Source organism: Dioscorea cayenensis, chromosome 1 (assembly GCF_009730915.1).
Source record: "Dioscorea cayenensis subsp. rotundata cultivar TDr96_F1 chromosome 1, TDr96_F1_v2_PseudoChromosome.rev07_lg8_w22 25.fasta, whole genome shotgun sequence".
Taxonomy (NCBI): domain Eukaryota; kingdom Viridiplantae; phylum Streptophyta; class Magnoliopsida; order Dioscoreales; family Dioscoreaceae; genus Dioscorea; species Dioscorea cayenensis.
The window spans coordinates 29,593,501-29,621,248 of NC_052471.1; the positions used below are offsets into that span (position 1 = coordinate 29,593,501).

The following is a 27,748-nucleotide window of genomic DNA, read 5'->3' on the forward strand; positions in this document are numbered from 1 at the left end:
AAAGTGAAAATAAAATAAAAGATAAAATGTCACTTCAGTTAAAAATCTGCTAATTTAAAAAAAAAACATAATTCCGTTTAGTTTTTATAATATTAAGTTTTTTTTTATTTTTTTAGTAAAATTTTGAAAAAGATTAATAAAAGAAATATAGTTTTATACTATACCCATTTTCAAATAAATATAACGAGGTTATCCTTATTAAATAATAAAAAGTTAATATTATTTTTTTATCAGCCGGAAAAAATCTAAATTTTTATTTCGCAAAATTTGAATGGCAAAATTTTTTTTTGGAATTTTTTCAAAAAAAAAAAAAATACAAAAAACATCGAGATGGTACGAAGAACGAATCCCGAGGCAAAGGGCCTTATCTCTTCTTCTTCGTCTCGTTCTCTCGTTTATAACTCGATAAACGAAAAGAGAAAAAAGAAAACGAAAAAATGGCGGCAGTTCTCGCGGGGCCTTCAGCCCTGAGCTTCAGTTCGAGTTCTAGGGTTAGGGTTTCAAGCATTGGGTCTGTTCGGAAGCCGGGATTCAGGCTTGGATTCTCGAGATCGGAGTTTGGAGGCTCAAGGATTAGCATCTCTCCGGCGGCGCTGGTTCTCCCGATTTTGGCCCCCGTTCAGCCCATCGTTGCTCGTAATTTTCTTCAATCCCTTCCAAGTGTTTTTTTTTTCTTGAATTTGAATTGATTCGAATTCATGTGCTTTTTCTGGATTTCTTAGGCTTGAATTGTAAACAAAATTGATTTTTGGGGTGAAAAAGAGCGAAGGATGGAGTTTGGGTTGAAAACAAAGAAGATAATTTTGAAAATTTAAGTTAATGTGTTGCATTTTGAACTTAATCTGTGGATAAATGTGTGGAATTTGTTGAAAAGTGTTTGTTTTGTGGGAGAAAACCATAGTTTGGTCTTTATGTGACTGTCCTTGATAATTTTTTTTATTTTTTGTTGATTGCTCATGAATGATGTTTTAATGAAGATTTTCTTGTCAATTATTTTATTTTCTAAGCATTTCAAGTGTATTTTTGACAACTTTAGATGTCACAGAACATTATATTGAAGCTCTTTTTTGACTCTGTTCTATGATATAATTACTTGTGTGATGAAATTTTTATGAGAAACTGAGTTTTTGGAATGCAAACTTGGATGAACCACTGAATTTATAGTCAGTAAAAGAGTTGTTCTTTACTTATGTATTTATTTATCTTTCTCTATTTAAAGATGAACCCTTTCAACCTGCCTAATTATGTTATACCTACAATGTTGTGAATAGCATTGGAGTATTGAATTTTACATAATAGTTCTTCTGATCTACATTGTGCTTTTCGATGTTTATTAATTAACCTTGTCCTCTGCATCTTCTTGTTTTTCTTCTCTTGTGTGGATTTTTACTAGTCTGCAATGACTGTATTTACTATTTATTGGCAAGTAGATAACAACAGCAAATTATTAATTTGATTTAGATTCTTCTCCAAGAGAACAAAGGAACTAAAATTGGATGGTGTAGAATATATTGTTCTTCTCTTGCTTGCATTCACAAGTCTTCAATGTCTGCATGTTGAATTGCCAAGCTATTGTTTTATTTATTGGTGGGTGTATTAACTACGGTAAATTATTAATTTGGTTGAGTTTCATCTCCTTCAGGAAAAAGGGTACTGAAATTGGATTGTGTAGAGGATTTGACAAAATATCTAATGCCTAGTAGATTTGACAACTTTAGATGTCACAGAACCATTACCTTCTTTACTTTGTGATTGAATTTAAACAAATACAAATGTCTCCTGTGTCCGGAAAATGGTTTGAAGTCAAGTTTTGATGCACTTACTAGTTCTTCCAAATTCTAAATGCCTCTTAGCTTTCAGATTAAACTTTTTCATTCACTACATGATCAGAAAGATAAGCTTCCAATTGTTGAAGCACATTTCAGCATAAAAACTTTCCTTGCTTGGTATATTTCCACTTGACATCTATTGGTTTGTATTCATTCTCAGATTGTGTATCAATGTTACTGCAATGGAATTGCTTAAACTTTTGATTGTTCGAATTGGTTTTATTGCCAACTTGCATCATAGCATGGCCATGTTTTTAAATGCATTAATTAAATGATTTTTTTTTTTTTTCTTATTTCAGGCAGAGTGTGTCGGTTCACTGGGAAGAAGGCAAACAGAGCCAACAAGGTCTCTTTCTCTAATCACAAGACGAAGAAGCTACAATTTGTGAACTTGCAGTACAAGAGAGTCTGGTGGGAAGCCGGTAAGCGATTCCTCAAGCTCAGACTCTCCACCAAGGCATTGAAAACCATAGAGAAGAATGGCTTGGATGCTGTCGCCAAGAAGGCTGGTATCGATCTCCGAAAGGAATGAGGTTGTCATACTTTCGTCGATTCTATTCCTATTATTCGGACAAATTTAACCTGATCTTTGATCATTAAGAATCGAGTTCTTTTGTGCTCGAACCTCCCTGTAAGCAAAAAAAAAAAAAACTGGCATGCTTGCCTGCAAAATGAAGATCTCTGTTTTTCCTTGGATAATATCAACAAAGTATTATTTCTCTAACTGAATGATTGAGAAACAGCAGCAAATTTGTTGAGCATAATCATTGAAAAAACATTATAAAGATTTTGCAGAGTTATTGTGCAAAGTTTAACAGTGTAATCTGATTCAATGCAATATCAGATTCTCTACAATCCTGAAAATTTCGCCTACTTGCTCTTGATTTCAAACTGATAGTTGAGTTCCAAGTAGCATCGTTTATCATCGTCTTCAAACTGTAAGAGAACATCATAAAAGCTAAGAACTAAAGCTAAGAACTGCCGACGAATAATTTCTCGCAACAGATAAATGTAAGCTTTCTTTGATTTTGCTCAAATCAATCATACCTTGAGTTTCGCAGAGTAAATTCCCCGAGCAAGTATACCAGACGGAGTTGTCTCCTCTTCCAGTGTGTGTACATAGATTTCCCGCTGCGGAGCAAAGGTACCCAACATACCTTTTGTTTCATCAACTGTAACCGAAGAAATCATCGGCCAATGTTAGGTACACAACAACCCGAAACATCGTCTTTTTGAAAACAAGATAGTAAACATATATATGCTGAGCAAAACTGGGAAGTTGACATTAAGATACACAAAGTCCAGTATGTTTCCTGGTTATCTCATAGAAAGATTATGAGGATCATCGAATATGGGTTGCTTTGAGATTAGTGAACTACATCATAAACAAAGGAAGACATACCTCGGACTCCTCCCTTCCACACAGTATTAGAATAAGCCAGGCCGGAGACAATGTTGTGTTGAACACTGAATCTTAACTGAAGACGATAAGAGGAATTTTCTTTCAGAGTGAAGAGAACTCGCGGCTGATTCTCAGTCAATGTCGAGATTGTAATATTCTCATTGTGACCTTCCGAGAGTACCGTTATGGAGTAAAATGTAACTTCAGGCTCCATTTGGTCTTTCAAACAATAAAAAGATGTTAGAAAGAAACCAGCCGGCAAACTTTCAAGATGACAACAAAGATAATTTTAAAGCTTACCATAAAATTGCCCATCAACACAACCAAGCAGTTTTTCTTTCCACCTCCTCAAACTTTCATCATCCTGTACTATGTTCCGACAACAAGATCATACAATGCAAAGCAGGTAGCCGAGAATTCGATGAACTACGCACTTTGATAAAGATTTAATTGGCAAATCATATGAATGATGATCTAGACAACTAGGCAATACCGATTTTAGAATTTTATGGTTTACTGGATATATAATTTGTGGCATTTATGAAAGGATCACCGAATTGCAGAAATCGGTTCAAATTTGATCATCATATGTTGGTATAATATTTTGCATGCATGAACGGCATGTAATGCCTTTACACTAATTATTATAACAGTTTGATGTTAGGGTCTTCATTTTGATCAACAAGTTCTAACAATCTAAATTGACAGTGCTTGTAGAGCTAAGATTATTTCGAGCTATATTTACACTATGTGCCAGAAATATAAGGTATTGATATCGGAAACAATGAAGCAGAGACGAAAAATCAAGAATTAAGAATGAACTTCATGATCATAAGAACCAAGCCACAAGTTCTACCAATGGTTAACAATGATGAAGAAAAATGTTTAGCAAACAAGAAAACAAGTTAAATTCCAGTTATGTTCACAGATAATATTTGTTCTCTGATAGACATAAGAAACTACCTATCTTGCTTCATATCAACAATGGAGAACACTATATATATATATATATATATATATAAGAGCAAGAGAAAAACTCTATTCTTTTTTATGTTTATTCTCTGTATTTTGACAGGCATGAGGGTACTACTAAACTTGTTTTCTTGGTCTCTATCATTGTTTTGATTTGAGGATCCAGAGAGAGAAAGCACTTTGTTGACAAACTCTCCAAGGTTAGATTCACACCAAAAGTCTCAGAAAGATGGAGACTTTGTTGACAAACTTATTCTAAAAAGTTTGAATCTTGTGCCATATCAACCCCACAAAACACTTCAGAGAGAGAGAGAGACAGAGAGAGATGAAAAAGGAAAACAAAGAGGAAAAAAACAAAGAAGAGGAAAACAAAGAATACAGAAGAAAGAAAAGTTGAAATCTTGCACAAAATTGAAGAAGAAGAAGAAGAAGAAGAAGAAGAAGAAGAAAGGAAGAGAACCTTATCTTTCTCAAGTTGTTCCTTGAGAGAAACCAGAGGTCCAGGAACAAATCCTGGAGCAAAACCATCTTCATCACCCTCTCCTTCTTCAACTCCCACCCTCTTCTCCTCCCCCTCTCCCTCCTCCACCACCACCACCACACTACCATTACTCTTTGAAGCAGATGAACTCCCCTCCATTTCTTCCAACCCTCTCCAACCCCTCCAACTCTTTCCACAAATGCCCAAAACCTTCTCCTTTTTGTTGTTGCCTTTCTTGTCGGCGCAAAATGCTTCCATGTGAGTCTTATATATATATATATATATATATGTGCGTGTGTGTGTTGTATATACACTCACTCTTCCTTTTTTTACTTTTACCACAAAGGTATAAAACCAAAGTAACCATTTTTTTTCACCATGCCATGAATGAGAAACTGCTAATTTGGTTTACAATTCAAAGCCTTTCTTCATTTGAGTAATGCATAGCTTTATTACCATAAAAGTGATTGAAAGCAAAAGAATATCAAGCAGCAGAATGAGACATTTCACTTGTCTTCTGGAACAACATTAAGGTGCAAAGTGACATCAAACTGAGCCATGGTTTTATTCAATTGAAACTTTTCAGTACCATTAGCAGAAATATACACATACAACAACAGCTTCATGGTTTCTAAACTAGATTTTGTTATCACTGGACTAAGGTCTACAGATTGTCAGAAACCTACTTGTTATACAACAGAGATGGGGACAAAGGGGTGGCAACCACCACCACCACCACCACTGCAACTACTTCAAGATGCGCTACCGTTGCTGTTTATGAATCCAGCTTTACCCATTCATAACGACCAGGAAGCGGGCAGTCCTTCACAGTATCATAGTTGTACCTGTCCGAACAAATCACAGTATCGATAGTGTGCGAAAATGGAAAAAGATAAAAAAGACAGAAAGCAATAGAACAAGAAATTATACTTCTCAGCAAATGCTTGCTGTTGAAGTTGCTCTGCTCCACTGAAAAACTCTTCAATCTCACAGGCTGTCGGAATGTGTCCAGGTTTGGAGCTCTGTGCTCTTTTGTTGGTGGCCGTGGAGCTGGTTTTTCTTGTTGTAGAACCAGGAGTTATAGCACTATCTGAATCCTTTATTAGACAGCAAGGAGTGGTTTCCCTGTCATCCCTGCAACAAGATAGTGGAACTTGAAATCCTTGATATCAATTGACTAGCATGAATTTCGAAAATACAAGTTCCAATCCATCATTACAATATATGGCATTCAACATGAACAGAATCAACCAATTATCCTATACCAAAAAATCATGATGTATAGACAGGTACAACATGAATGACGGTAAACATTGGTATCAAGAGAGTCACTAGACAAAGTCTTCATGGAAAATTAATATCATTTTTTTTTCCCAAGATGAGCGGCTAGGCCGCTAAGAAAGGCAGAGACGTGCATAAGTCTCGGCGGAGTAAGTGGGGACCGAGCCCGCATGCACATGGACGCTGGGACCACCCACACACAACCACTACTATACTCCCAGAAATGTGCCTTCACCCAAGATTCGAACGCTCACCACTTGTGAATGACTCTAATGGGGACCCGACTACCAATAGACCACTTGGTCGTTGGTTAATATCATCCTTCTTTACTTGTGATTCAACTTCACCAAAGTGGGACATCTCAGTCAATAATAGAAATACAGTGATCTAGTAAGTTTGCAGCCAAGTGAGAACCAGATCCCTCCATTGTAAACGGATGAAGAAATGAAAAATAACCAGATAGACGTACCAATAGAGAAAATGACTCCAGTTTCTGTAAACTGAGATTCAAGCAACTTCTGACATAACTCTCCAACCACAGCGACAAATCAAAACCAACCCACAAAAATTAAAAATGAAAATGAAAATAAATAAATAAACAGGATACGCCAAATGCACTATATCTATAAATTTAAGTGAGAATAAAAGTACAGTGGCTTGCTGGTTAAAAAGACTATTGGATCACACCATACTCAGCCCAAACCTTTCACACTCAACATGGGTCTTTATTTTTCACTCAAGTTTTGTTCATTTTCTCCTTCAGGCTGATCAAGGCTGGATTTGGCATCTGTTGGTGGGGTCTAACATCCAAGGCACAAGAACAGATGCATGCTTGAATAATCATGAGATTACTAGACAAGCCAAAAAATTAAAAGCTGTGTACAAGCACTGCTAAACATTAACAAATAAACTAATAAAGTAATGGCTAAGTCAAAAAAGAGGAAATCTTAGAATGTGAAATGTGAAATTCCCCGCACTAAGCAATTTAACCCGTCCATGGACAAAGACTAAAAAATTTTCACATGAAAGTTTTCAGTAGAATACAAGAAATTATATTCCTCATGCAATCCCACGCCATGATATAACCAATCTACGAACACTTAAGACAAAACTAAAAAAGATAATCCTAACGAACTATATATAGGTTTACCAAGGTGTGAATCATAATATGATAAGGAAATTGGATTGCAGCTTTAAAAGGGTCATTTTGTCACAGTGCACTCAACCCAAGCCTTTTGCACTCACCACAAGACTATAATCTTTTTCACTTGATTTTTCCTCATTTTTTCCAATGGTTTGGTCATGAGTTGGATCGGACATGTGATGGGGCCTAAACTTCAAGACACACCAAACTGCTACAGACTCAAGCAGAAGCACGATGTTTATACACAAGCCCCAAAAATTATGGATTGTGTACAAGCACAACCAAATAATTTAACAAATAAAGTAGTATATGAGCTAAAAAGGGGAAAACATTGAAGGTATTAAATCAAGGTCATGTCAAACATGAAGATCCCAGCTAACAGACAGTGATAGCCATCAAAGAGGGCAGTACCACTGATGCGAATTCACATGTTATAATTCATACCCAAGAAACTTGAATAAGCTGAACAATACCTTATGTTGATAAAAGCGCACACACACATAATCATGCTAAAGTAAGATGAACAGGCAAGTCCAAAACATTGCAAGCTCTGTACAAACACTGGTAACACTGCCAGAAAGCTAACATATTGAGTAATTGCCATTAGAAGTAAGCTAAAAGGGATGTATATAATCATGCAAGAGTAAGATGAACATATAAGTCCATAACATTGCAGGCTCTGTACAAACATTGGATACACTGCCAGAAAGCTAACAACTTAAGCAATTGCCATTAGAAGTAAGCTAAAAAAGAAGGGAAAATGAAGGTTTTAAGTCTAGGTCATGTCAAAGAGGTCCCTCCCTCCAGTACCAATCATGTCATGGAACAGAATCTCCATCTTATAAAAGTAAACTAGTCACAAAACTAGCTGTGTTGTTAAAAAGAAGCTTGATTGTGACCAGAAGCAACATATGACAAAGAGAGAAGCTAAAAATGAACATGAACAAAAGATGCGGGAAAGCGGAAAGCCCTAATTTCAAACAGTAGAAAACAACATAAAAATTTGATTTTGAAGCACAAAACGAGAGAAAATGAAAACCCTAATTTACAAAATATGAGAAGAAACATCACCTGTTCCTAGTTTCGGAATCAAGCACATTCTCCCCGAACGAAACCTCAACTCCAGCATCATTCTCCGGCGCCTCCTTCGGCACCGACTTCGAGCAAGGTCTCGCCTTTGCACTGGATTTAGGGCCACGTTTAGGAGAAGCAAGCTTAGGCTTATGAAGGCGGCGGGAGCGGAGCTGGAGGTAAGAAGAAGAGGGCGGAGAGGGAGATGGAGGGGAGGAGGACTGCAGGCGTTGAAGGGCGAGGGTGCGGGCGCGGGTACGGACACCGATGAAGGGCGGAAGTGGTGGCTCGCCGAGGAGAGCGACCTCACCGGACAAGGGCTTGCCTTTCTTCATGTACTTGCCCATGTGCGTCTCCTTCTGGTTCTCTTCTTCTCCAGAGCTCCTCTGGATTCAAGAGAGGACATGGAGAGGTGCCAGGTAGGGAGAAGAGGAGCGGAGGAGCAGCGCAATGGAGCCAAGACCTCGGTCGGAGAGAGAGAATGGCGGCGAAGAAACCAAGGCCAGAACTTGAGAGGGAATCCCACTAGAGAAAGAGAGAGAGAGAGAGAGAGAGAGCTTTGAGGGGGAATAATAAATAAATTGAGAATATATAGAGATATATATATATATAATAATTATGAAAAATAATGAAAAGGTAATATAATTAAATAAATAAATAAATAAAATACTGGAAAATACATATGGTTGTCAATATATATTTTATATCATTTTTTTTTTGTTTACTATGTCCATTAAAAAAACGCGATATGTACAAATTTAAATGAAATAAGTGAGAGAGGACCTACAGATATATGAACGCTAAAACCACTGCATATAATTATTACTTATATTTCTGTAAATTTGTTTTTATTTGAGATACGTAAAACATATCATTTAGGAAAAATTCTAATGTAGATCGAGCTACTAATAAAACATTTGATCATTGATAAATTTATATATTTATTTATATTAACGGTTGAAATAGCTAAGTTAGGTAAAAAAAATTAAAAAATACTATTGGTAATATTACTGGTGATGGTGCAATATTTTTAACAAAATAATAAATTTTTGCTTGATAAATATGACGTTAGAAATTGATCTTCTAACCATGTTTCTTTTTTGATTAAATTATAAGTCCTTAATTATTATTATTTAATTTGCAAATCCAAATTTTCTTATACTCTATAATATTTTGAAGGTTGGTGAAAGTTATCATATCATTAAAAAGAAAATAGAGTAGTACACGTCTTTCCAATTTTTTTAAATTTCACAAATAGCCATTCAAGCCTATTAAATCCCAAACTATCCACCAATTTTTTTAAAATAATTATTTTTAGATTTAAATTAAATTTAAAATATAAAATTATTCATGCCATAAACTTTGACATTGTGCAATCAAAATATACAAAGAGTTTTTATTATTTTTTTCTTTAAAAAATAATTATCTGAAAAATTTTGAGCATGCCTTTGCCTACTACTTATATATGAACGATAGTAAAAATTTTGGAGTAAATCTCCTTGTAGTTTTTGTATTTTTCGAAATATAATTTTTTAGTCCTTATACTTTTTTTTCTATTCTTGACTAGTCCCTATACTATTTAAATGTGCCCAATTGGTTCGATTGGAGATGGCCATCATGTTTACCGTTCAATTATGCTGACATGGCCAACACGTGGCTTTTTTATATTTCCTAAATCCTTAATCCTCACATGTTGAATCTTTTATTAGGTGATTAATGAAAAACAATTAAAAAGTGAATAGTTACATATTAAAATAATCAAAGTTCGGATCCGAACCCAATTTCATAACCCAAATAACTTTACCCTCCTTTTCTTCCTCAACATCCATCCCGATCATATCCTATTCTCTTCTTCGACGAGCTTCCCGATCATCTGTTATTTTCTTCTCCGAGAGCGTCCCGATCATCTCCCATCATCTTCTCTCCTTCGACCAGCCTTTCCCTTCCTTATGAGCAGTATCCATGTCAATATTGTTTCCAACAACTATTGCAACAGTCCTATTCATTGCTGGAATCCTGTCCTATACAGGCCGGAAATGCAACATGCCAACGCAACCAAAGTAATTCCTATTCTATTCAACATAATTTGATTGTAATACAAAATCAAGAACATTGCCAAAAAAAAAAATCCAACTATATTATATTTGCAGGTCTGTGTAAATCCAAATCCATACATTTTCATACATATAGCAATAGTCAGTTGTATTGCGCAATTTCAAAATTACACAACAGTATCTCACAAACTGAATGCTAGTCACAGTAGTATCCCAATATAAACATTATCCACACAAAAAAACAGAGCAGCAGTCTATTGTGTTGCGCAGTTTCAAAATTACACATCAGTATTTCACAAGATAAATATCAGTCACAGTAGTATCCCAATACATACATTATCCACAAAAAAAAAAAGCAATAGCCAACTGTGTTGTGCGGCTTCAAAATTACACAGTAGTATCTCACAAACTGATTACCAGTCACACATTCCATATATGTCTATTCCAAAAAAACTCCATACAAACACATCAAGTAATTTAATTTTGAGGAGACCCTCAGTTTGTGTCTTGTGCACAGCTTTGTTGTGTTGATAGCTCCGACACCTCAAGTGCTATCGAGCTCTGGTGGCATGCTGATGCTTCTTCAGAGAGTGCACCATGTGCAATTACCATCGTATATCTTCTTGCCTGCTAATCAAAGAGCAAGGAACACAAGTTAGTAGTATAGAGGCTACAACATTTGCTAATTATGAAATATATATTCATATATTTATATATATTACCATTAACTCATTAGCTGTAATGAAGAAGGAACTATATGGTGGCACTCTCCCCACTATAAGTCAAACACTATGGGAATCCTTAAAACATATAAAAATCACAAATCAGGAATATAATCATCATTTGCAGTATTTTGCACACATCATCAAGAAATTGAGGATTGAGAAATACATCTTACTAAGATTCTTATTATTCCTCCCCCTTTCTTCCATCTTCCCCTTCCTCCAATTATTGCTTGCTTTTCTTCCTTGATGGCTCTGTAACACCAGTAGCAGGTGCAGGATTTGACTCAGGCTATGTTCCTTCATATGAAACCTACATGAGCACCAACAAAAAAAAAATAAAAAAATAAAAAAATAAATTCATGTCCATTTAAACAACTTAGCAAACAAATGAAGCCAAAACTCATAGTTTGGGGTTTGTTTGGGCAGTGTGCTCTGTTGTGGCCTTCGACATGATATATACTGCATCTCATGGTCTTCCCTATCTTAGAAACTTTTCCAATGCTATTTTTCTGCACTTCTAGTGGTTCTCTTCTTCCTTTTTTTGCAAGCCTACCTGCCATTATCCTAGCAATTAGTGGTAGTAATGCTCATTCTTCACATGAAGCCAAAACTCATAGTTTGGGGTTTGTTTGGGCAGTGTGCTCTGTTGTGGCCTTCGACATGATATATACTGCATCTCATGGTCCTCCCTATCTTAGAAACTTTTCCAATACTATTTTTCTGCACTTCTAGTGGTTCTTTTCTTCCTTTTTTTTGCAAGCCTACCTGCCATTATCTCATTCTTCACATGTTGTCCAAAACTCTCTATCTCTTAGTGTCTTGACATTATACTGGTATGCACTTAAATAGGTATCTTTGCTGAACCATTCAAACAGGCAGTTGATTGGGTCTGCCCCACAAGAAGAGATAATTGCAATGGCATGCTAACATGGTATGCCAGTTTTGTCTCATTTCCTACAGCTACAACCATGTCTTGCCAGCATAACAACTATCTTTGTCTAACAAACTGCACAAAATCATCACAGAACACCTCATGACATGATCCTCCATTCCAATCCACCTATCATCTTACACTTTTTTCCCCCTTTTCAAGCTTTTTAATTATGTTAGGCACACGCTCAAATTTCTATTTCGAGGCATGTGATCTCTTGGTAACTATTCTGTTCATGGTGTATTGTTTGATTTCTTCACATAGGGAGATTATTGGCTTGCTTCTAGCGTCAAGGAGGACTCCATTGAAAGTCTCACACATGTTGTTGTCCACAGCCTCACACTTCACCACATCATTGAAGTAAGCCTGGAACCACCCTCTGATTGGTCATTTCTCCAATCATTCAGCCATAGCTACCTCTCCCCCATTTACATTCCTCATAACTTCAAGCTGTTTCTCCACATAAGGTTGATTATAGTTGCCATGACAATATTCCAAAATTACAATTGGAGATCTCCATTTTGGAACTTCTTTTCCCACCTTGCGTATATTTGTCTAGCACACATCCTGTGTTCAATGAAGGGGAAAGGATCATTTACTACATGAATGAGACCCTGAAATGAAGAAGAAGAGGGCAACATTAAAATTCAGTTATCATAAAGTGATAACAAATAATTGAATTCAGTGCTAACCTTTACCTTTTACATGTCACTAACTAAAGATCATTCAAGGCCTTCTCCAATACAAAGATCAGCCTTCAAATGCTCAAAAAAACCATGTCTAGCTCTATGTTGTCTCTTTCTCCACTATTGCCCATGCTATAGGGAGCATCTGGTTGTTCCCATCTCTTCCAACGGCAGTCAACAATTGCCCTTTCAACTAACCCTTCAAGAAACAACCATCCACACCTATCAACCTTCTACAAGCAACTAAAAAACCATCTCTGATAGTAGCTATACAGATGTATATTTTTTGGAATACCGGGCACTCATTGGGGTTATTTCTCACAGAAATCACATTCATCGTACTACCGGGATTTGTATGTTTCAGCTCTACTACATAATTGTTCAATATTTTAAAGTCACTCCTGAATTGTTTTTCAAATTTTTTTAAGCACCAACCCTTTGATATTTCTACACACTTTGATTATGACAAAAACCCACATCTCCCTCCTCACAAGTGCCTTCAGATGACTGGTCTTAATGAATAGCATTCCACTTAGTATGTCACAAAAACGTCCTCCTGTTATTAGTGGTCTCAAGAATGCATGTGTATTCTGCAAGATAGTGTTTGATAACAAATCCCTTCTTTCCACTACACCAAGAATAGAAAATTACCCACTTACATCCTTTAGCACTGTATGTTTCCCTAACCCCTGTTGTATTGTTCTTAACACATTTAAATGCAAAACCTCTCCTAGTGGAGAACCCAATAAACTTAGTCTTAAACTATTTAAGATTTGCAAATGTAAGGTTCAAGCAAAAGTCATTTAATTATGCATTGGGATCATACTGTTTTCTGCTAGATTTATGCCTCCTTACTTCATTGGCTTCAGAACCTGCACTTGTATCATCATAGCTGTCAGGGTTCTTTTACTGAAAGTAATCACTTGCATACCCAGTAACCTTCCCTTCAAGGCCACAATTTCTCTCATTATTTGTTGCATTTCTCAAACAAGTCATTGTTTCATGTCCATTTATTCTTCCTGTGGTACTGTCATGGACTATATCGTGTAATGCTTTCTTCATCTTGATAAATCTGCTGACATTTTTTTGCTCCTGTCCCTTTCTTCATCTACATCTGAATTATCACATTCAATTTGGTCATCTAATATTCCTTCTTCTTCTTCATCTGAACTGCCACATTCATCGTCACTCTTCTCATTTAGTTCCACATAATCCTTATTATTTTTCTTGGATCCTAACTCCACATCATTTTCAATGTTATCTTGATTGGATCCTAATTGCACATCATTTTCAGAATTATCTTCATTGGATCCTAACTCCACATCATTTTCAATGTTATTTTTCTTGGATCCTAACTCCACATCATTTTCAATATTGTCTTCATTGGATCCTAACTCCACATCATTTTCAATATTATCTTCCTTGCATCCTAACTCATTGTTTTTAGTAATGTCTCGCATAACACTTGCATCTACATCCAAACTGTCTTGCTCTGCAACTACATCTACTTACAATCTGTCTTGCATAACAACTACATCTACTTCCAAACTGTTGTGTACTACAACTGCATCTACTTCCAATTTGTCCTGCATAACAACTGTATGTATTTCCAATATTTTCTACATGGCATCCATTTCCTGCATACCCTCATTGACCTTTGCATCTAGTTTCACAACATCAAACAAATCCATAACTCTCTTAACACAAGCCATTATCACATTTGGCAATCTCCCACCCTGCATAATATTAGGTGACTCCACATATATGTCTATAGTATGTTCTGTCCTTAATTGATCAACCAAAGCAATAGTCCCAACATCATCACAAATATTTTTCAACAACCCTCACTATCCACATAAAATAACTGCAAACACATCCCACATCACACCCTACTTTCACATCCCCCAAATAGATCCCAATAGCATAACTTATCATGATCCACCACAAATTCAAACTTTGAACCATTGATATATTGAACTCCCTTTATCTCAGTAATATGCCTCTATAATGGTGTTAGGTTGAAAAGATTAAACAATTTTTCATTAACACAAAACCTACAATGTACAAGGTATATATAGATACACAGTTATATAAATAAGGTAGCTATACAAATATAGATATACAGCTGTATACACAGCTGTATTCCCTAACAAATGGTACCTAATAATGTATTGTTCCATGATACCTGACAATCCATAAATGCAAACCAATAAATTGAAGTCAAGAAAAAAATAAAAAGCAATAAATTGGTGCCCTAGTATATTAAAAAATTAACTAAGAGATTTAATTACCATATGTATAGCATTGGCTTCTATTAAAAATAGTTTATGTAAATAATGTAATAGTCCATATTAAAAATAGTCTATGTAAATAATGTAACAGTCTATATGAATAATTTACTCAGAACAAGGAATAAAAACATTAAAACCAACCAAGCATAAATAAATAAAACAAAAAAAAAAAAAATCAAACAATAAAACAATCAAGCATAAACCACTTTAATAATGTAGAAAGATTAAAATAGAACAAAGAGGATAAGAGATAAAAGAGGGTACCTTATCACCTTCACTATGGAAGGTCGAAGGGATTTTCATGGGGAACAAAATTTATTCGAGCAGGAAATGGTTTCAAGACTGATTGGAGAGAAGGAATGGAGAGGGCTAATCGAGAGGGTGGAAGGGGAGGAATGGGGAGGGTTGCGGAGGGCTGAGAAAGGCTGATCAAGGGGGTGGAAGGGAGGAAATGAGGAGGGCTGATTGAGATGCTCGTCGGAGAAGAGAATGGGAGATGATCGAGCTGGAGGTTGGGGGAGAAAGGGAAAGAGAGTAAAGAGTAAAGTAATTAGAGTTAAAAAAATCTGGTTCGGATCTAATATAATTGGATCCGAACTTTGATTATTTTAATATTTGACTATTCACTTTTTTATTGTTTTTCAGTAATCACCTAATAAAAAATTCCACGCGTGAATATTAAGGTTTTAGAAAATATAAAAAAATCACGTGTTGGCCACGTCAGCATAATTGAACGGCAAACATGATGGTCGTCTCCAATCAGACCAATTGGGCACATTTAAAATAGTATATGGACCAATAAAGAGTTGAAAAAAATATAAGAACTAAAATATTATGTTAAGGACTGTATGGAGAATTACTGAAAAAAATTTTATTCATGCTAGGATGAAAAATTTTAATTAAAGTGTTCATTTAATTGTTTGAATTTATTTTAAAATTTTCATGTATTTTGCATGTCATTTTTTTTTTATAGTAGAATAGTATTTTAAGTTATACAAATTTAAAAAATTTAAAGAGTCAAACTACTCCTTAAAAAAAATTCATCCATTTCTTGAAAATCCACTTACCCAAGAAAATTATAGCAAATTAAAATAATTAAGGCAATTTTTTTTAGAAACAAAAAATATTGAATCACATGATTTATTAAATCATTCAATATAACATATTTAATTTTTTATTATTTTAATTTATGTATCTAGTATTTTTAAATATAATATATATTTTTAAATAAAATTGATTTAATAAGTCTTTTATAATTTATTTATTTGTTGATAAAGTTTATAATAATCTTTTTTTAATTAAATTTATAATAATTTTCAAAACAAATAAATTAAGGTCAATGATGACGAGCCTAGACTTCTCTAGAAGCACCTTAAATTGTACACGTGGAGAAATTTTATTGGTTAATAGTTTCTAGAAGGCGACTGACCCCGAAACACGGGAACAAAACCAACCCCCAAAAAGGACCTCCTTTTTCCCTCATTTCGCTGTTTGATCGATCGAAACCCTTCAATCTCGTTTAGGTAATTCGATTTTTCTCACGCATTCCACAATTTTTGCGTTTTTTGGTTCTGATTTGATGTCATTATGGCGTAAAATTCTTGTTTTTAGATGCATGATTTTGATTTTATTGATTTTTAGGGTTTGATCCATGTAATTCTTTTTTTGATTGCAAAAAGGCTGGTTTTTTTTAGTCATACGGCTTCATGATCTGCGTTATATTCACTATTCTTGCTGCTAATTGATCATATTTTTGTGTTTTGAAACGGCATTGATCTTTTGAGTTTTGTAGGTTTTCTTGAATTGAAATCTCACATCGAGAGCTCATAGAATTCTGAATCTGAGCATATGGCTGAGGTATTTCCTGATTTTTTTTTTTTCTATTGCGATTTTTTCTTCATTGTTTGAATTCAATGTGTTTTGATCTTCATTGATTTGAGTGATGAGAAACTTTTTGCAGGAGGGTCACAAGGTCACCTTGAATGTGTATGATCTCAGTCAAGGGCTTGCTCGCCAGCTTTCGATGTCATTCCTGGGCAAGGCAATTGAAGGCATATGGTAAGCATATTATCTTTGTATGACATTTTGATAGAATGATTGGTAATAATTGAACAAATGTTCATAGATTAACTGTTAGTTAGTTTGGTATGAATTCTAAGAACAACAATGTGGAGATTGTGTTGTGTGGGAGAAGACTTTCAGCTCTTATTGATAATTTTGGATTATTCCCTTGCTTTGCTATTCAAATCTTTGACTGCTGATGCTAGAGAGTAGTTGAAATAAGACAGCTGCTTCATTTTTCTATTCGTACGGCCTACACATAGTAATGCCAGAATTGATATTAAAATTGATCTTATAAGACTTCATGTAAGATGCTTTCTTGTCTTGTCTTTTTTTTTTGGGTGGAATACTTTGAAATATGTGGCTCAAGACATGGCTTGTGTCTCTTTCTGAATTGTATACTTTTAAGATATAATTTTGAATTGTCATTGATATGGATGGGAAGATGGTGTGTTTGAATTCTCTCAAGGGGTGCTGATTGGCTTCTGCCAACTAAGAATGACTTGATCCCATGTATATGCATTTATTTAGTTGTATGAGTTAATGTATTTGACCTTAGTTTTTAAGTTGTTCAAATATAGTACGCTTTTATGTGGTAATTGTGTACATCATTTCATGATAAACCAAATCAAGTTGCTCTTAGTGGCCATTTTCTGTTGTTAGAGTGTAGTTTTTGATAGTACCTTGGCTTCATGATATTAAACTTAGAACAAGTTGGATTATATGCAAGAGCAATGGTTTATAGGTATGATTTTAAGCTGAAAGATCACCATTAGTGAGAGGAAAAGACCATGAATGACTTGATCCCATGTATATGCATTTATTTAGTTGTATGAGTTAATGTATTTGACCTTAGTTTTTTAAGTTGTTCAAATATAGTACGCTTTTATGTGGTAATTGTGTACATCATTTCATGATAAACCAAATCAAGTTGCTCTTAATGGCCATTTTCTGTTGTTAGAGTGTAGTTTTTGATAGTACCTTGGCTTCATGATATTAAACTTAGAACAAGTTGGATTATATGCAAGAGCAATGGCTTATAGGTATGATTTTAAGCTGAAAGTTCACCATTAGTGAGAGGAAAAGACCATGAACTGTTTTATGATTATTCAATTTAAACTAGAATCTTGCTTTGGTTGTAATCTATCTGTCTATCGATCAATCTATCTATAAGTATTTTTTTGGTCCTCTCTCAAAAACCAGATTGGTTTTGAGACCAACTTTTATCGACTTGTGGACCGTTCTATGTTTATATTATGCATAGATATGTGAAATTTTAAGACTGTCCTGGCCTAAAGTTTACAATCAAATAGTAAATATGAAAATTTTAGTTGAATGCCCTGAACATTTCTACTACTTAGGAAAAGACCATGAACTTTCTTATAATTATTCCATTTGAATCAGAATCTTGCTTTGGTTGTGACCAATATATATATTCTTACTTTGGTCCTTTCCCTTGGTTTTGAAACCAACTTTTCTTGACATTTGGACCTTGTAATGTTATGATATATGAGTGAAATTTTTAGGCTGTCCTTGCCTAAAATTAAAGAGGGCTAGAATATATATCCTGCCATGATGAGAAGTTTCTCAAATTTGCAGCAAGCTATCTGTTAATTTGTTCAAATACACTATCAGATAAGAAATATGAAATTTCAATTGCCCTGAACATTTCTACTCTTTAGGACTAATGTGATAATGTTAAGCATTAATTTCTATTCCGGCTCTTATAAGAGGCAGTTAGTGTGATTATTTCCTCTTTGAAGATTTCATTGTGCAATCTTTTTCTTTAAACGAGGCCAGGCATACCGGCGTGGTGGTGTATGATGAGGAATACTACTTCTCTGGGGGAATTCAGCATGATCCTGCTGGAAGAACACCCTATGGGACTCCAATTCATGTAGTCGAACTGGGATTCACACATATCCCCAAGGACGTGTTTAGGGAATATTTGCAAGAAATCAGCCCACGATACACTCCCGAATCCTACAATATCCTTACACACAACTGCAACAACTTCAGCAATGAGATTGCTCAATTCTTGGTCGGCATTAGCATCCCTGACTACATCCTCCAGCTCCCGAATGAAGTCATGAGCAGTCCAATGGGCGGTCTGATATGTAAGCTCTCTAAACTTTTCCGTCCAAAAAGTTTTGTTCATACATTGTCTTATTATCTTCTATGTTTTCTGCAGTGCCAATGATCCAACGGCTCGATAACACACTTCGATCCGGCGCTGTTCCACAAGCTGCTCAGTTCACACCATCACCTACCTTAGCTCAACCAACAACGAACAAACCTCCATCTGGAAAATCTGACAACCAAACCACAGAAGCAAAGAATGTCACCGTAAAGCCAGCAGCAGCAATTGGGAAGCAATCATCACTGTCAGCTGGTGATGCTCGGGCGAAGGTTCAGGAAGAGATTACGAGAGAGTTCGAGGCGATCATGGCCATGGGAACTCTGCGTGCAAGCGAGGCCGCTGCTCTTGCGACAAGAAGAATTATGCAGAAGTATGGTCATCTGAAAAGCACTTCAATGTCACAAGGTTAGTGAAAATTCTTGTTCAACAAACACACCATTCTTTGGCATCATCAAGCTCATAAAAACTGTGACTCTGTTCTTGATGATTGATTAAATTGTTTTTCCTGGGAACTGTACTATAAAAACTCTTGTTTGACTGATTCAGGATTCATCAATTTACACTCTTTTCTACTCTGCCTCTGTGTTGCATGTTTTTTATTCTTTTTTTACATTGAAAAAGTGTTTGTTTTTTAACCTAAATGATTTTGAAAGTCTCTTGGTAAATTTTTTTTTATAGGATAAATAATTTACTTTTTAGTTCTTGAGTAAAAACATTTGGCAGATTTGAGTAACAAGGAAATCAAAACTACTTGAATTTAGTTTTTCCTTTTTTTTTAGTTTGTGATTTTTTTTTTTCAAGTGTGTCTTTTTAAGCACCAATGTGTTTTTAGAAAATTTAATATAAATATCTGAATTTCTACCAAAAAGTAAAAAAAAAAATTACTGATTTAACTCAACAAGCTCAATTAGTTATAAGTTTAGTGTTAATTTGAAGGTATTATTTTAAACCCAAATAAAACATTAATTAAAAAAAGGAAAAGAAAAACTTCAACGGTCATTTTTTTTTTTTTGGATAAAACTGTGAGTTTTAATAAGTCAAGGCAAACATCACATTTATAGTTGCATCAAATAAAGTATGCTTCTTTTCAATGTTGTCATATATATATATATATATATATATTCTAATTGTTAATGTGCTAATTGAGATAAACATGTGATTATTTTATATAATTTATATAAATTATCTGATTTCCAGGGGATTTATCGTACTTTATACACTTATGCACATAAATATAACTTATAAAAATTTTGGTGTTTTTCCTTTTAATTTTATTATATATATCTTTTAATTTTTTTTAGTAAAAAAAACAGATATATATAAAAATACATCAGCTACAATGCTTAATGATTTTTTAAAATTTTACCATGTCAAGCTGATGAACATACGGTGTTTGCTCAGTATCAAAAGAAATGATTTTGATCCTGATTATTTATTTTACCATTCTATTAAAATACCACTGGGCTATTTTTTTATATTTTTAAACTTTAAATTTTTATGTTTGAGCCTTACATATATTATTAAAATATATTAAAAAATTATATAAAATATTATTTTTTAAATAATAAAAATTAAAATTATAAAAACATAATTAGTTGAATTCTCAGGGAATTCAGAAAAAAGAAGTCTAAGATATATATATATATATTTATGCATAATAATAAAATACTTTTACATTTTGTCATCATCATCATTATTATTAAATATATATATATATATATATTTAATTAGATTTTTAAAAATGTATAGAAATTTTCTGAGGGCAAATGTGCAGTTTGATGTTTATGCAGGGGTATAAATGCAAAAACTATTTTTTTTAATAATTAATAATAAAAATAATAATAATACTAATAATAGAAAAAGCAAGCTAACGGTAGCTTTAATAACGTCAAGCATCATGACCGTCAATCAACTCATCGCCAACTCATCACCGAAAAAATCCAACGGTCACAATCACGCCTACCTTCATCGCACGTGCGAACCTCTTTGTATTACACTGGGGCCTACTTCAGCTTTGGCTCCGAAGCTACGGCTTCTTTTAATCATTTTCTATCCGAACCTACAGCCTCGGTATCCGAATCTATAGGTTTGGATTCGAACCATGAGCTCGAAATCCAGCTCTTCGATTTCTCTCTCTTTCTCTTCTCGCTGGCGGAGATTGAGAGAAAGGCGAGGGCTTTGGGCTGGATCTCCTCAAAATCATCGAGTTCTAGCGCTTGTTCTCATAGTTGAGACCCTTGTGATCGGTTTCAAGAGTTGCAATTGAGCTTAGGTGAGTGTTTTCTTGCTTGATTTCTTGGGAAAAATTGGAGTTTTTGTTGGTTTTGTTTTGAATTCGAGGGGATCATTTGATTTGATTGTAAAATTGGGATTTGTGCGCCGTTTTGGTGGTTGAGATTGATAATGCCGGCTTTGGTATTTGTTTCTCGGGTGGATGATGGAGTTCTTGACTTTTCGTTAATAGGGATTTGATTTTTGTTTGGTTTTTGTGGTTTTTGTGCGATTAATTGATGATTTTTGGATTCTTTCTTGATCTTTCAGGAGTGATGCAGTAGGAGGAGTGATTTTAATTTATTAGGGTTGTTTTGTGCGGTATTAGATAGAGAGCGAGAATGGCGCAGAGCAATTGGGAAGCTGACAAGATGTTTGTGTCTCATTCCTCAGTCTCTCAATCTCTCTCTCTCTCTCTCTCTCTCTCTCTGATTACCTTTCTTGCATTTGTTCACTTTTACGGGTTTGATTTCTTGCAGGCTTGATGTTTATATTTATGATTATCTCTTGAAACGGAACTTGCAAACCACTGCAAAGGCTTTCATGGCTGAGGGGAAGGTTGCTGCGGATCCAGTAGGTAAAAACTTCATTGCTGTGTTATTTTGACTCAAAAATTTTTTTTTCATGCCCTATAAGTAAATTTCTCATTTTTTTCTATAAAAACTGTGTTTTTGATTTGATGCCTCATGTATGGAATTTGTCTGTGGTTTGTAGAAATGAGATGCAGTTGATTCTGTGGACGTGCCAAAAAGAACTTTTTTGATTGGCTTATTGTTGCTGGAGAATGAACTTTCTTGTCGTTCTCGTTCTCGAGTGTATCTTCCTAGTTGTAGATCTTATTCTTTTCATATAGTTTGGTTTTTTAGTGACGAGTGTTATTGAATTCTATTTTAGTAAGTAGATTGATGGATGAGATCAAAGAACAGTTAATTCTGTGTATGTGCCAAAAAGAACTGTTTTGATTGGCTTGTGGTTGCCAGAGAATGTACATTCTTGTCGTTCTCGAGTGTATCTTCCTAGTTGTAGATCTTATTCTTTTCATATACTTTGGTTTTTCGGTTGTGAGTGTTATTGAATTCTGTTTTAGTAAGTAGATTGATGGATGACATCAAAGAACAGTTAATTCTGTGTATGTGCCAAAAAGAACTGTTTTGATTGGCTTATTGTTGCTGGAGAATGAACTTTCTTGTTGTTCTTGAGTGTGTCTTCCTAGTTGTAGATCTTATTATTTTTATATAATTTGGTTTTTCAGTGATGAGTGTCATTGAATTCTATTTTAGTAACTAGATTGAACGGTAGAAATGATTCATTTGTTTGTTCTGTGTATTTATGTAAAGCAAACAAAGTTATAGCATGTCATGCAGTTGAGGAGCAAAATTCAATTCAATTTAAATATGGGAAGATAATTATGGCAATGAGTGATCATAGTTTACTGGAGAACTGTAAATAACGTTGCGCATGTTAAAAGATTCATTATAACCATGGTAAATATAGTTTTTGAGGATGCAGTTGTGCTTCTCATGTCCAACTTTCTGCAGAAACTTATAACTTTTATTTCTTTGCTAAATAAAGAATCATTTGTGAGATGTACATACAGACATGATATTTCAGAAACTAGCTCACCTTTTTCCTTCAATGATTAGCAATTGACGCACCAGGAGGTTTTCTCTTCGAGTGGTGGTCTGTCTTTTGGGATATCTTCATTGCAAGAACCAATGAAAAGCATTCTGAAGTTGCTGCTGCATATATAGAGGTATGGATTCTAATCACTTCTTTACCACTTAAAGGCTACTGTAATCTTTACTTTTTAAGTTGCATCATGATCTATCCTCTATTTGGCATACAGACTCAACAAATCAAGGCCAGGGAACAACAACAGTTGCAGATGCAGCAAATGCAGTTATTCCAGCAAAGACATGCTCAATTGCAGCGGACTAATTCTAATCATCCTTCTCTAGCTGGGCCCATGAATGCAATTAATGCTGATGGTATCTTGGGGCAATCAACTGCTAGTGGCTTGGCTGCCAAAATCTACGAAGAACGTTTGAAGCAACCCCATCCAATGGATTCTGAGCCTCCCCCTCAACTTCTTGACGCCAGTAGGATGGCCCTTCTCAAGTCAGCTACTAGTCATGCAGGGTATGTTTTTTATAGTGTTCTTTTGAGCACTTAGAAGTGTGCAGTAGTTTCTGGTTGGTTGCAGATCATTTTACCTTTTGTGCATTTCACTTGACAGGCAGTTAGTCCAGGGCAATGCAGGCAGTGTATCTGCAGCTCTGCAGCAAATTCAAGCTCGAACTCAACAGGCAACTGTAGCATTCATGTTCAAATTTACTTTCTATTTGTGGGCAATCTGGTTACTATACAGCCTGGAGGCTCTCTTTCAAGTGTCATGATGTTTTACTGTACCTTTGTTACAGGATATCAAAACTGAGGGTAACTTGGGTGTAGCACAAAGATCATTGCCTATGGATCCCTCATCACTGTATGGGCAGGGCATCATTCAATCAAAATCTGGTTTACCTGGCAGCGGTGAGTTATCTTTTGTTTGCTTGTTACAGTAAATTTATTATCTGCTCTCTGGATTCCACGAACTGAAGAAAAACAGCCAGGATGTACTCAACAAAACTTTATGCTATTCCTTTATATTGGTTGCCATATTCTGTGGGGTTTTCAGGTTTAAAAAGTCCTGTTACTATCAACAAAAACTTTATGCTATTCCTTTATATTGGTTGCCATATTCTGTGGGGTTTTCAGGTTTAAAAAGTCCTGTTACTATCATTAGTGCCTCTTTTGCAGGTATGAACCAGGGAGTCAGTGGTCTTCCACTTAAGGGCTGGCCTTTGACTGTAAGTTTAACAGAGATTATGATTTTGTCCTTTAATCTTTATGTACTTTGCTTGAGCAATATATTCTTTTATACAGGGAATTGACCAACTACGCCCGAGCTTAGGCCCTCAAGTACAGAAGCCATTTTTGTCAACACAAAATCAATTCCAGCTTTTGTCACCTCAGCAGCAGCATCAAATCATAGCACAAGCCCAAGCACAAGGAAGCCTTAATAGCTCATCTAATTATGGGGATATGGGAAGATTTAGAGCCATGCCAAGGGGTGGTTTGAATGGGAAGGATGGTCAACCCATTGGAAATGATGGATCAATTGGCTCACCAATGCAATCAAGTTCACCTAAGGTTAGACAGGACCAAGCAGAATATCTTTTGAAGGTCAGTTCTTTTAGAGTAATCTTAATGTCTTTTTGCTTTATCTCGATACATTTATAGTTCATGAAATATTTGAAAATCCTCAACGCTGGATTTTCATATATTCAGAAATGAGTCTGAAGTTCTTGGAAACCAAGAAATAGACGCATATATTACATGTTCAAAGGTGTTTACATGCATATGCATGTATGTATGTGTGTCTTGCAATTACTGAAACGGTGGCTTACGAATATAGGAGAGATTTAACCACCAAACATTTTGGGTTAAGATTTGATCAACTGTCATGGTCAGAGAAGACTTGGTGAGAACTTAGCACACCTTGGTTTGCGTTTACTGAAGCGATTGTATGAAAATATGTAAGGGTGGACCACCAGGGGGTTTCAAAATGATGGCAATCATGGTCATGTAAGAGTTTGTGAGAACTCATTTGGATTGCATAAATTCTTGAGTGTTTAGGAACCAAGGAAAATTAAATCTAATCATCCATAACCTTACCAACTTCTAATGTACCTCCATGGTTATTTGATAATATTGAATAATACATTATAGCTTGTGAATTGCTTGCAGATAAAAATATAGGAATGTAATTCAACTGTCAATGGTTGTGGGACAAGACAACTGATGTGAATAATTTTCGTATTCTATTTGATTAATTTCAGCTAAAACTTTTGTCCTATCACCTCTAGAATCTGTTTCCTTAATTTTTTACATGCAAAATATCTGTTAATAATCCTTAATTACACTATGTTGTTCTTCTGCTACCAGTCAAATTGATAATTCTTCTTATTTACATTTTATGGGACATATGATAATGTTGATTGATTTTTCCTTTACTAAATAATCTTCCACCTAATTTATTCTAAATCTTAGTTGAAGGCAGCCCAGGCTCAACAGTCTTCTGCCCAACAATCACAGGAACAGCTGCAACAGCAACAGCAACTGCAGGTTATGTTCCAATGGAATATTTCAGCTACTTTGGAAGAATCTTTTTATTCGCTAAATATTTACTTCTTCTGTTCCCTGGCCATTTCTGTCTGCTTGCTGTAGATGATACTGGCTAACTAACTAGTTCTATTTGTTGATGGTGTCCAGAATAATAGAAAAAGGAAACAAACCACTTCTTCTGGACCAGCTAATAGTACTGGTACAGGGAACACTATCGGTCCTTCCAACTCTCCTCCATCGACTCCATCTACTCGTACACCTGGTGATGGGGTGGCAATGTCTGGTAATCTGCAACATGTAGGCGGTATGTCAAAAGGTTTAATGATGTATGGTGCTGATGGGACAGGACTCGCTTCATCTTCAAATCAGATGGTAACCCTTTTTAGTAATTGGATCCTTGATGCCAAGCATTTTACCATCATGTGGTCTAAAACCAAATATATTCGGATGCCAGGATGATTTGGAGCATTTTGGGGACGTTGCTTCTTTGGAAGATAATGTGGAGTCTTTTCTGTCGCACGATGATGGGGATGCCAGAGACATATTTGCTGCACTGAAAAGAAGTCCTGCAGAGCACAACACTGACACTTCAAAGGGTAAGGATGTTTTTAGCAACCATTAAGTTGACAGCCTTTGTGAAATACCCATGAGGTAATTGGATTACCTGTTCAGGTTTTTCCTTTAACGAGGCTGGTTGCCTCCGTTCCAGCAATAGCAAAGTTGTCTGCTGTCACTTCTCTTCTGATGGGAAGCTGTTGGCCAGTGCCGGACATGAGAAGAAGGTAATGGGCCTTTTGCATTTGGCACATTTTTTCAGCTGAACATCCAGCTCAGTATATGGCACAATACACCAGAACCTATTTATTCATTCAACTCCCAGATTGAACTGATTGATTGCAAATTCTTTTACAATTACATGTCCCACATAGAAATGTTTTCAGAAATCGTGTCAGCTTAAGGAGCACTAATTTTCTATTGATAGGCTGTACTCTGGAACATGGATACAATGAAAACAGAGAGCACTCCTGAAGATCACACACTTATCATTACCGATATTCGCTTTATGCCAAACTCAACTCAGTTAGCAACATCTGCTTTTGACAGAACTGTGCGACTGTGGAATGCGGCAGACGTAAGGATCTCTACTTCACAACCTTTCTTTCATAATATTTGGATTATCATCTTAAATAATTTTTTCCCCTGAGCTGCTGCTAATCATGGCTGTGTCATTTGTGTCATTTGTAGCCAAGCTATTGTTTGCACACTTTTATGGGCCATGGGTCTCAAGTGACATCATTAGATTTCCATCCCAAAAAGACAGATGTTCTGTGCTCTTGTGATGGCAATGGTGACATTCGGTTCTGGAATGTCAACCAGTACAGTTGTATCCGTAATTCTAAGGTTCCTTTATATACTTTCTTCAATACGCACCCTTTTTGTTACAAGTTTCGTTTCTTGTATATATAATAACTTTTACTATCACTTCGACAGGGTGCGACAGCACAAGTGAGATTCCAGCCTCGAGTTGGACTTTATTTAGCAGCGGCTACAGAAAATATTGTGTCCATATTTGATGTTGAGACCGACAGAAAGACACTGTCATTACAGGTTTTTGCAGAAACTTCATAGCTGCAAACTTCATTCTTCATAATACCGTCAGAGCTTCATTTGTATCTTAAAAATTCATCTTTCCAGGAACACACCAAAGAGGTTCACTCTGTTTGCTGGGACTCGAGTGGGGACTACTTGGCATCAGTCAGTCAGGATACTGTAAAAGTCTGGTCAATAAACTCCGGGGAGTGCATTCATCGGCTTAGCTCCAACGGCAACAAGTTCCATTCATGTGTTTTCCATCCTAGCTACCCCAGTCTCTTGATCGTCGGAGGCTATCAGGTATATATATCCCACACATGCACACACAGTTAAATCTTTTTTCGTCGGTTATATCTTATTTGAGATCGGAATTTATGTGTTGATTGTAGTCTTTGGAGCTGTGGAATATGGTAGAGAACCAGTCGATGACCGTGCAAGCACATGAAAATTTAATCGCGGCCTTGGCGCAGTCTCCGGTCACCGGAATGGTTGCCTCCGCGAGCCATGACAAAACTGTGAAACTGTGGAAGTAGGATTTCAAAAAAACTTTTTGGGTTGATTGGTTGTCTTGTGTGATCTTAGAACTGGTTATAAATTCATAAGGGATTGAGACTGATGTTTTTTTAATTTTCTTTTTAGTCAGTTATTT

General features: G+C 35.5%; 5 protein-coding genes and 1 long non-coding RNA gene across 15 annotated transcripts; 3 read left to right on the forward strand and 3 right to left on the reverse strand.

Annotated features, from left to right (window-relative positions):
• Nucleotides 1-389: 389 nt before the first annotated feature.
• Nucleotides 390-2,553, forward strand: LOC120259783 (50S ribosomal protein L28, chloroplastic). The gene is made up of 2 exons (XM_039267252.1): nucleotides 390-636; nucleotides 2,129-2,553. The coding sequence occupies exons 1-2, from the start codon at nucleotides 438-440 to the stop codon at nucleotides 2,359-2,361; spliced, it is 432 nt and encodes a 143-aa protein (XP_039123186.1). The 5' UTR covers nucleotides 390-437; the 3' UTR covers nucleotides 2,362-2,553.
• LOC120259751 (rho GDP-dissociation inhibitor 1-like) lies at nucleotides 2,526-4,957 on the reverse strand. The gene is made up of 5 exons (XM_039267249.1): nucleotides 4,664-4,957; nucleotides 3,532-3,595; nucleotides 3,232-3,450; nucleotides 2,877-3,001; nucleotides 2,526-2,765 (listed from the first exon to the last, which is right to left on the reverse strand). The coding sequence occupies exons 1-5, from the start codon at nucleotides 4,940-4,942 to the stop codon at nucleotides 2,700-2,702; spliced, it is 753 nt and encodes a 250-aa protein (XP_039123183.1). The 5' UTR covers nucleotides 4,943-4,957; the 3' UTR covers nucleotides 2,526-2,699.
• Nucleotides 4,958-5,218: 261 nt separating this feature from the next.
• On the reverse strand, nucleotides 5,219-8,731 carry LOC120259767 (cyclin-dependent kinase inhibitor 5-like). The gene is made up of 3 exons (XM_039267250.1): nucleotides 8,181-8,731; nucleotides 5,615-5,818; nucleotides 5,219-5,529 (listed from the first exon to the last, which is right to left on the reverse strand). Exons 1-3 carry the CDS (start codon nucleotides 8,525-8,527, stop codon nucleotides 5,460-5,462), a joined length of 621 nt encoding a protein of 206 aa, XP_039123184.1. The 5' UTR covers nucleotides 8,528-8,731; the 3' UTR covers nucleotides 5,219-5,459.
• Nucleotides 8,732-10,504: 1,773 nt separating this feature from the next.
• On the reverse strand, nucleotides 10,505-15,396 carry LOC120249258. 7 transcript variants are annotated; one of them, XR_005533347.1, is made up of 5 exons: nucleotides 15,132-15,396; nucleotides 11,360-12,504; nucleotides 11,133-11,269; nucleotides 10,957-11,034; nucleotides 10,505-10,864 (listed from the first exon to the last, which is right to left on the reverse strand). It is a non-coding gene; the product is annotated as an uncharacterized LOC120249258 (long non-coding RNA). The 7 variants fall into 7 exon arrangements; XR_005532988.1 differs by adding an exon at nucleotides 12,589-12,775 and having other exon boundaries at nucleotides 11,133-12,504; XR_005533419.1 differs by having other exon boundaries at nucleotides 11,133-12,457.
• An 880-nt stretch (nucleotides 15,397-16,276) lies between these two features.
• Nucleotides 16,277-19,645, forward strand: LOC120273172 (desumoylating isopeptidase 1). Of its 4 annotated transcripts, none has more exons than XM_039280754.1 (5): nucleotides 16,277-16,390; nucleotides 16,660-16,724; nucleotides 16,828-16,925; nucleotides 18,729-19,045; nucleotides 19,120-19,645. In XM_039280754.1, exons 2-5 carry the CDS (start codon nucleotides 16,716-16,718, stop codon nucleotides 19,476-19,478), a joined length of 783 nt encoding a protein of 260 aa, XP_039136688.1. In that variant the 5' UTR covers nucleotides 16,277-16,390; nucleotides 16,660-16,715; the 3' UTR covers nucleotides 19,479-19,645. The 4 variants fall into 4 exon arrangements, with proteins under 4 accessions (XP_039136688.1, XP_039137168.1, XP_039137809.1 ...); XM_039281234.1 differs by having other exon boundaries at nucleotides 16,840-16,925; XM_039281875.1 differs by having other exon boundaries at nucleotides 16,866-16,925.
• Nucleotides 19,646-21,182: 1,537 nt separating this feature from the next.
• Nucleotides 21,183-27,645, forward strand: LOC120259600 (transcriptional corepressor LEUNIG_HOMOLOG). Its single transcript, XM_039267236.1, has 18 exons — nucleotides 21,183-21,340; nucleotides 21,610-21,712; nucleotides 21,819-21,916; nucleotides 22,983-23,092; nucleotides 23,186-23,478; nucleotides 23,576-23,651; nucleotides 23,760-23,871; nucleotides 24,139-24,188; nucleotides 24,265-24,564; nucleotides 25,432-25,506; nucleotides 25,654-25,878; nucleotides 25,961-26,102; nucleotides 26,179-26,288; nucleotides 26,489-26,638; nucleotides 26,752-26,907; nucleotides 26,998-27,114; nucleotides 27,202-27,399; nucleotides 27,489-27,645. The coding sequence occupies exons 2-18, from the start codon at nucleotides 21,681-21,683 to the stop codon at nucleotides 27,630-27,632; spliced, it is 2,388 nt and encodes a 795-aa protein (XP_039123170.1). The 5' UTR covers nucleotides 21,183-21,340; nucleotides 21,610-21,680; the 3' UTR covers nucleotides 27,633-27,645.
• The last annotated feature ends 103 nt before the right edge of the window (nucleotides 27,646-27,748 follow it).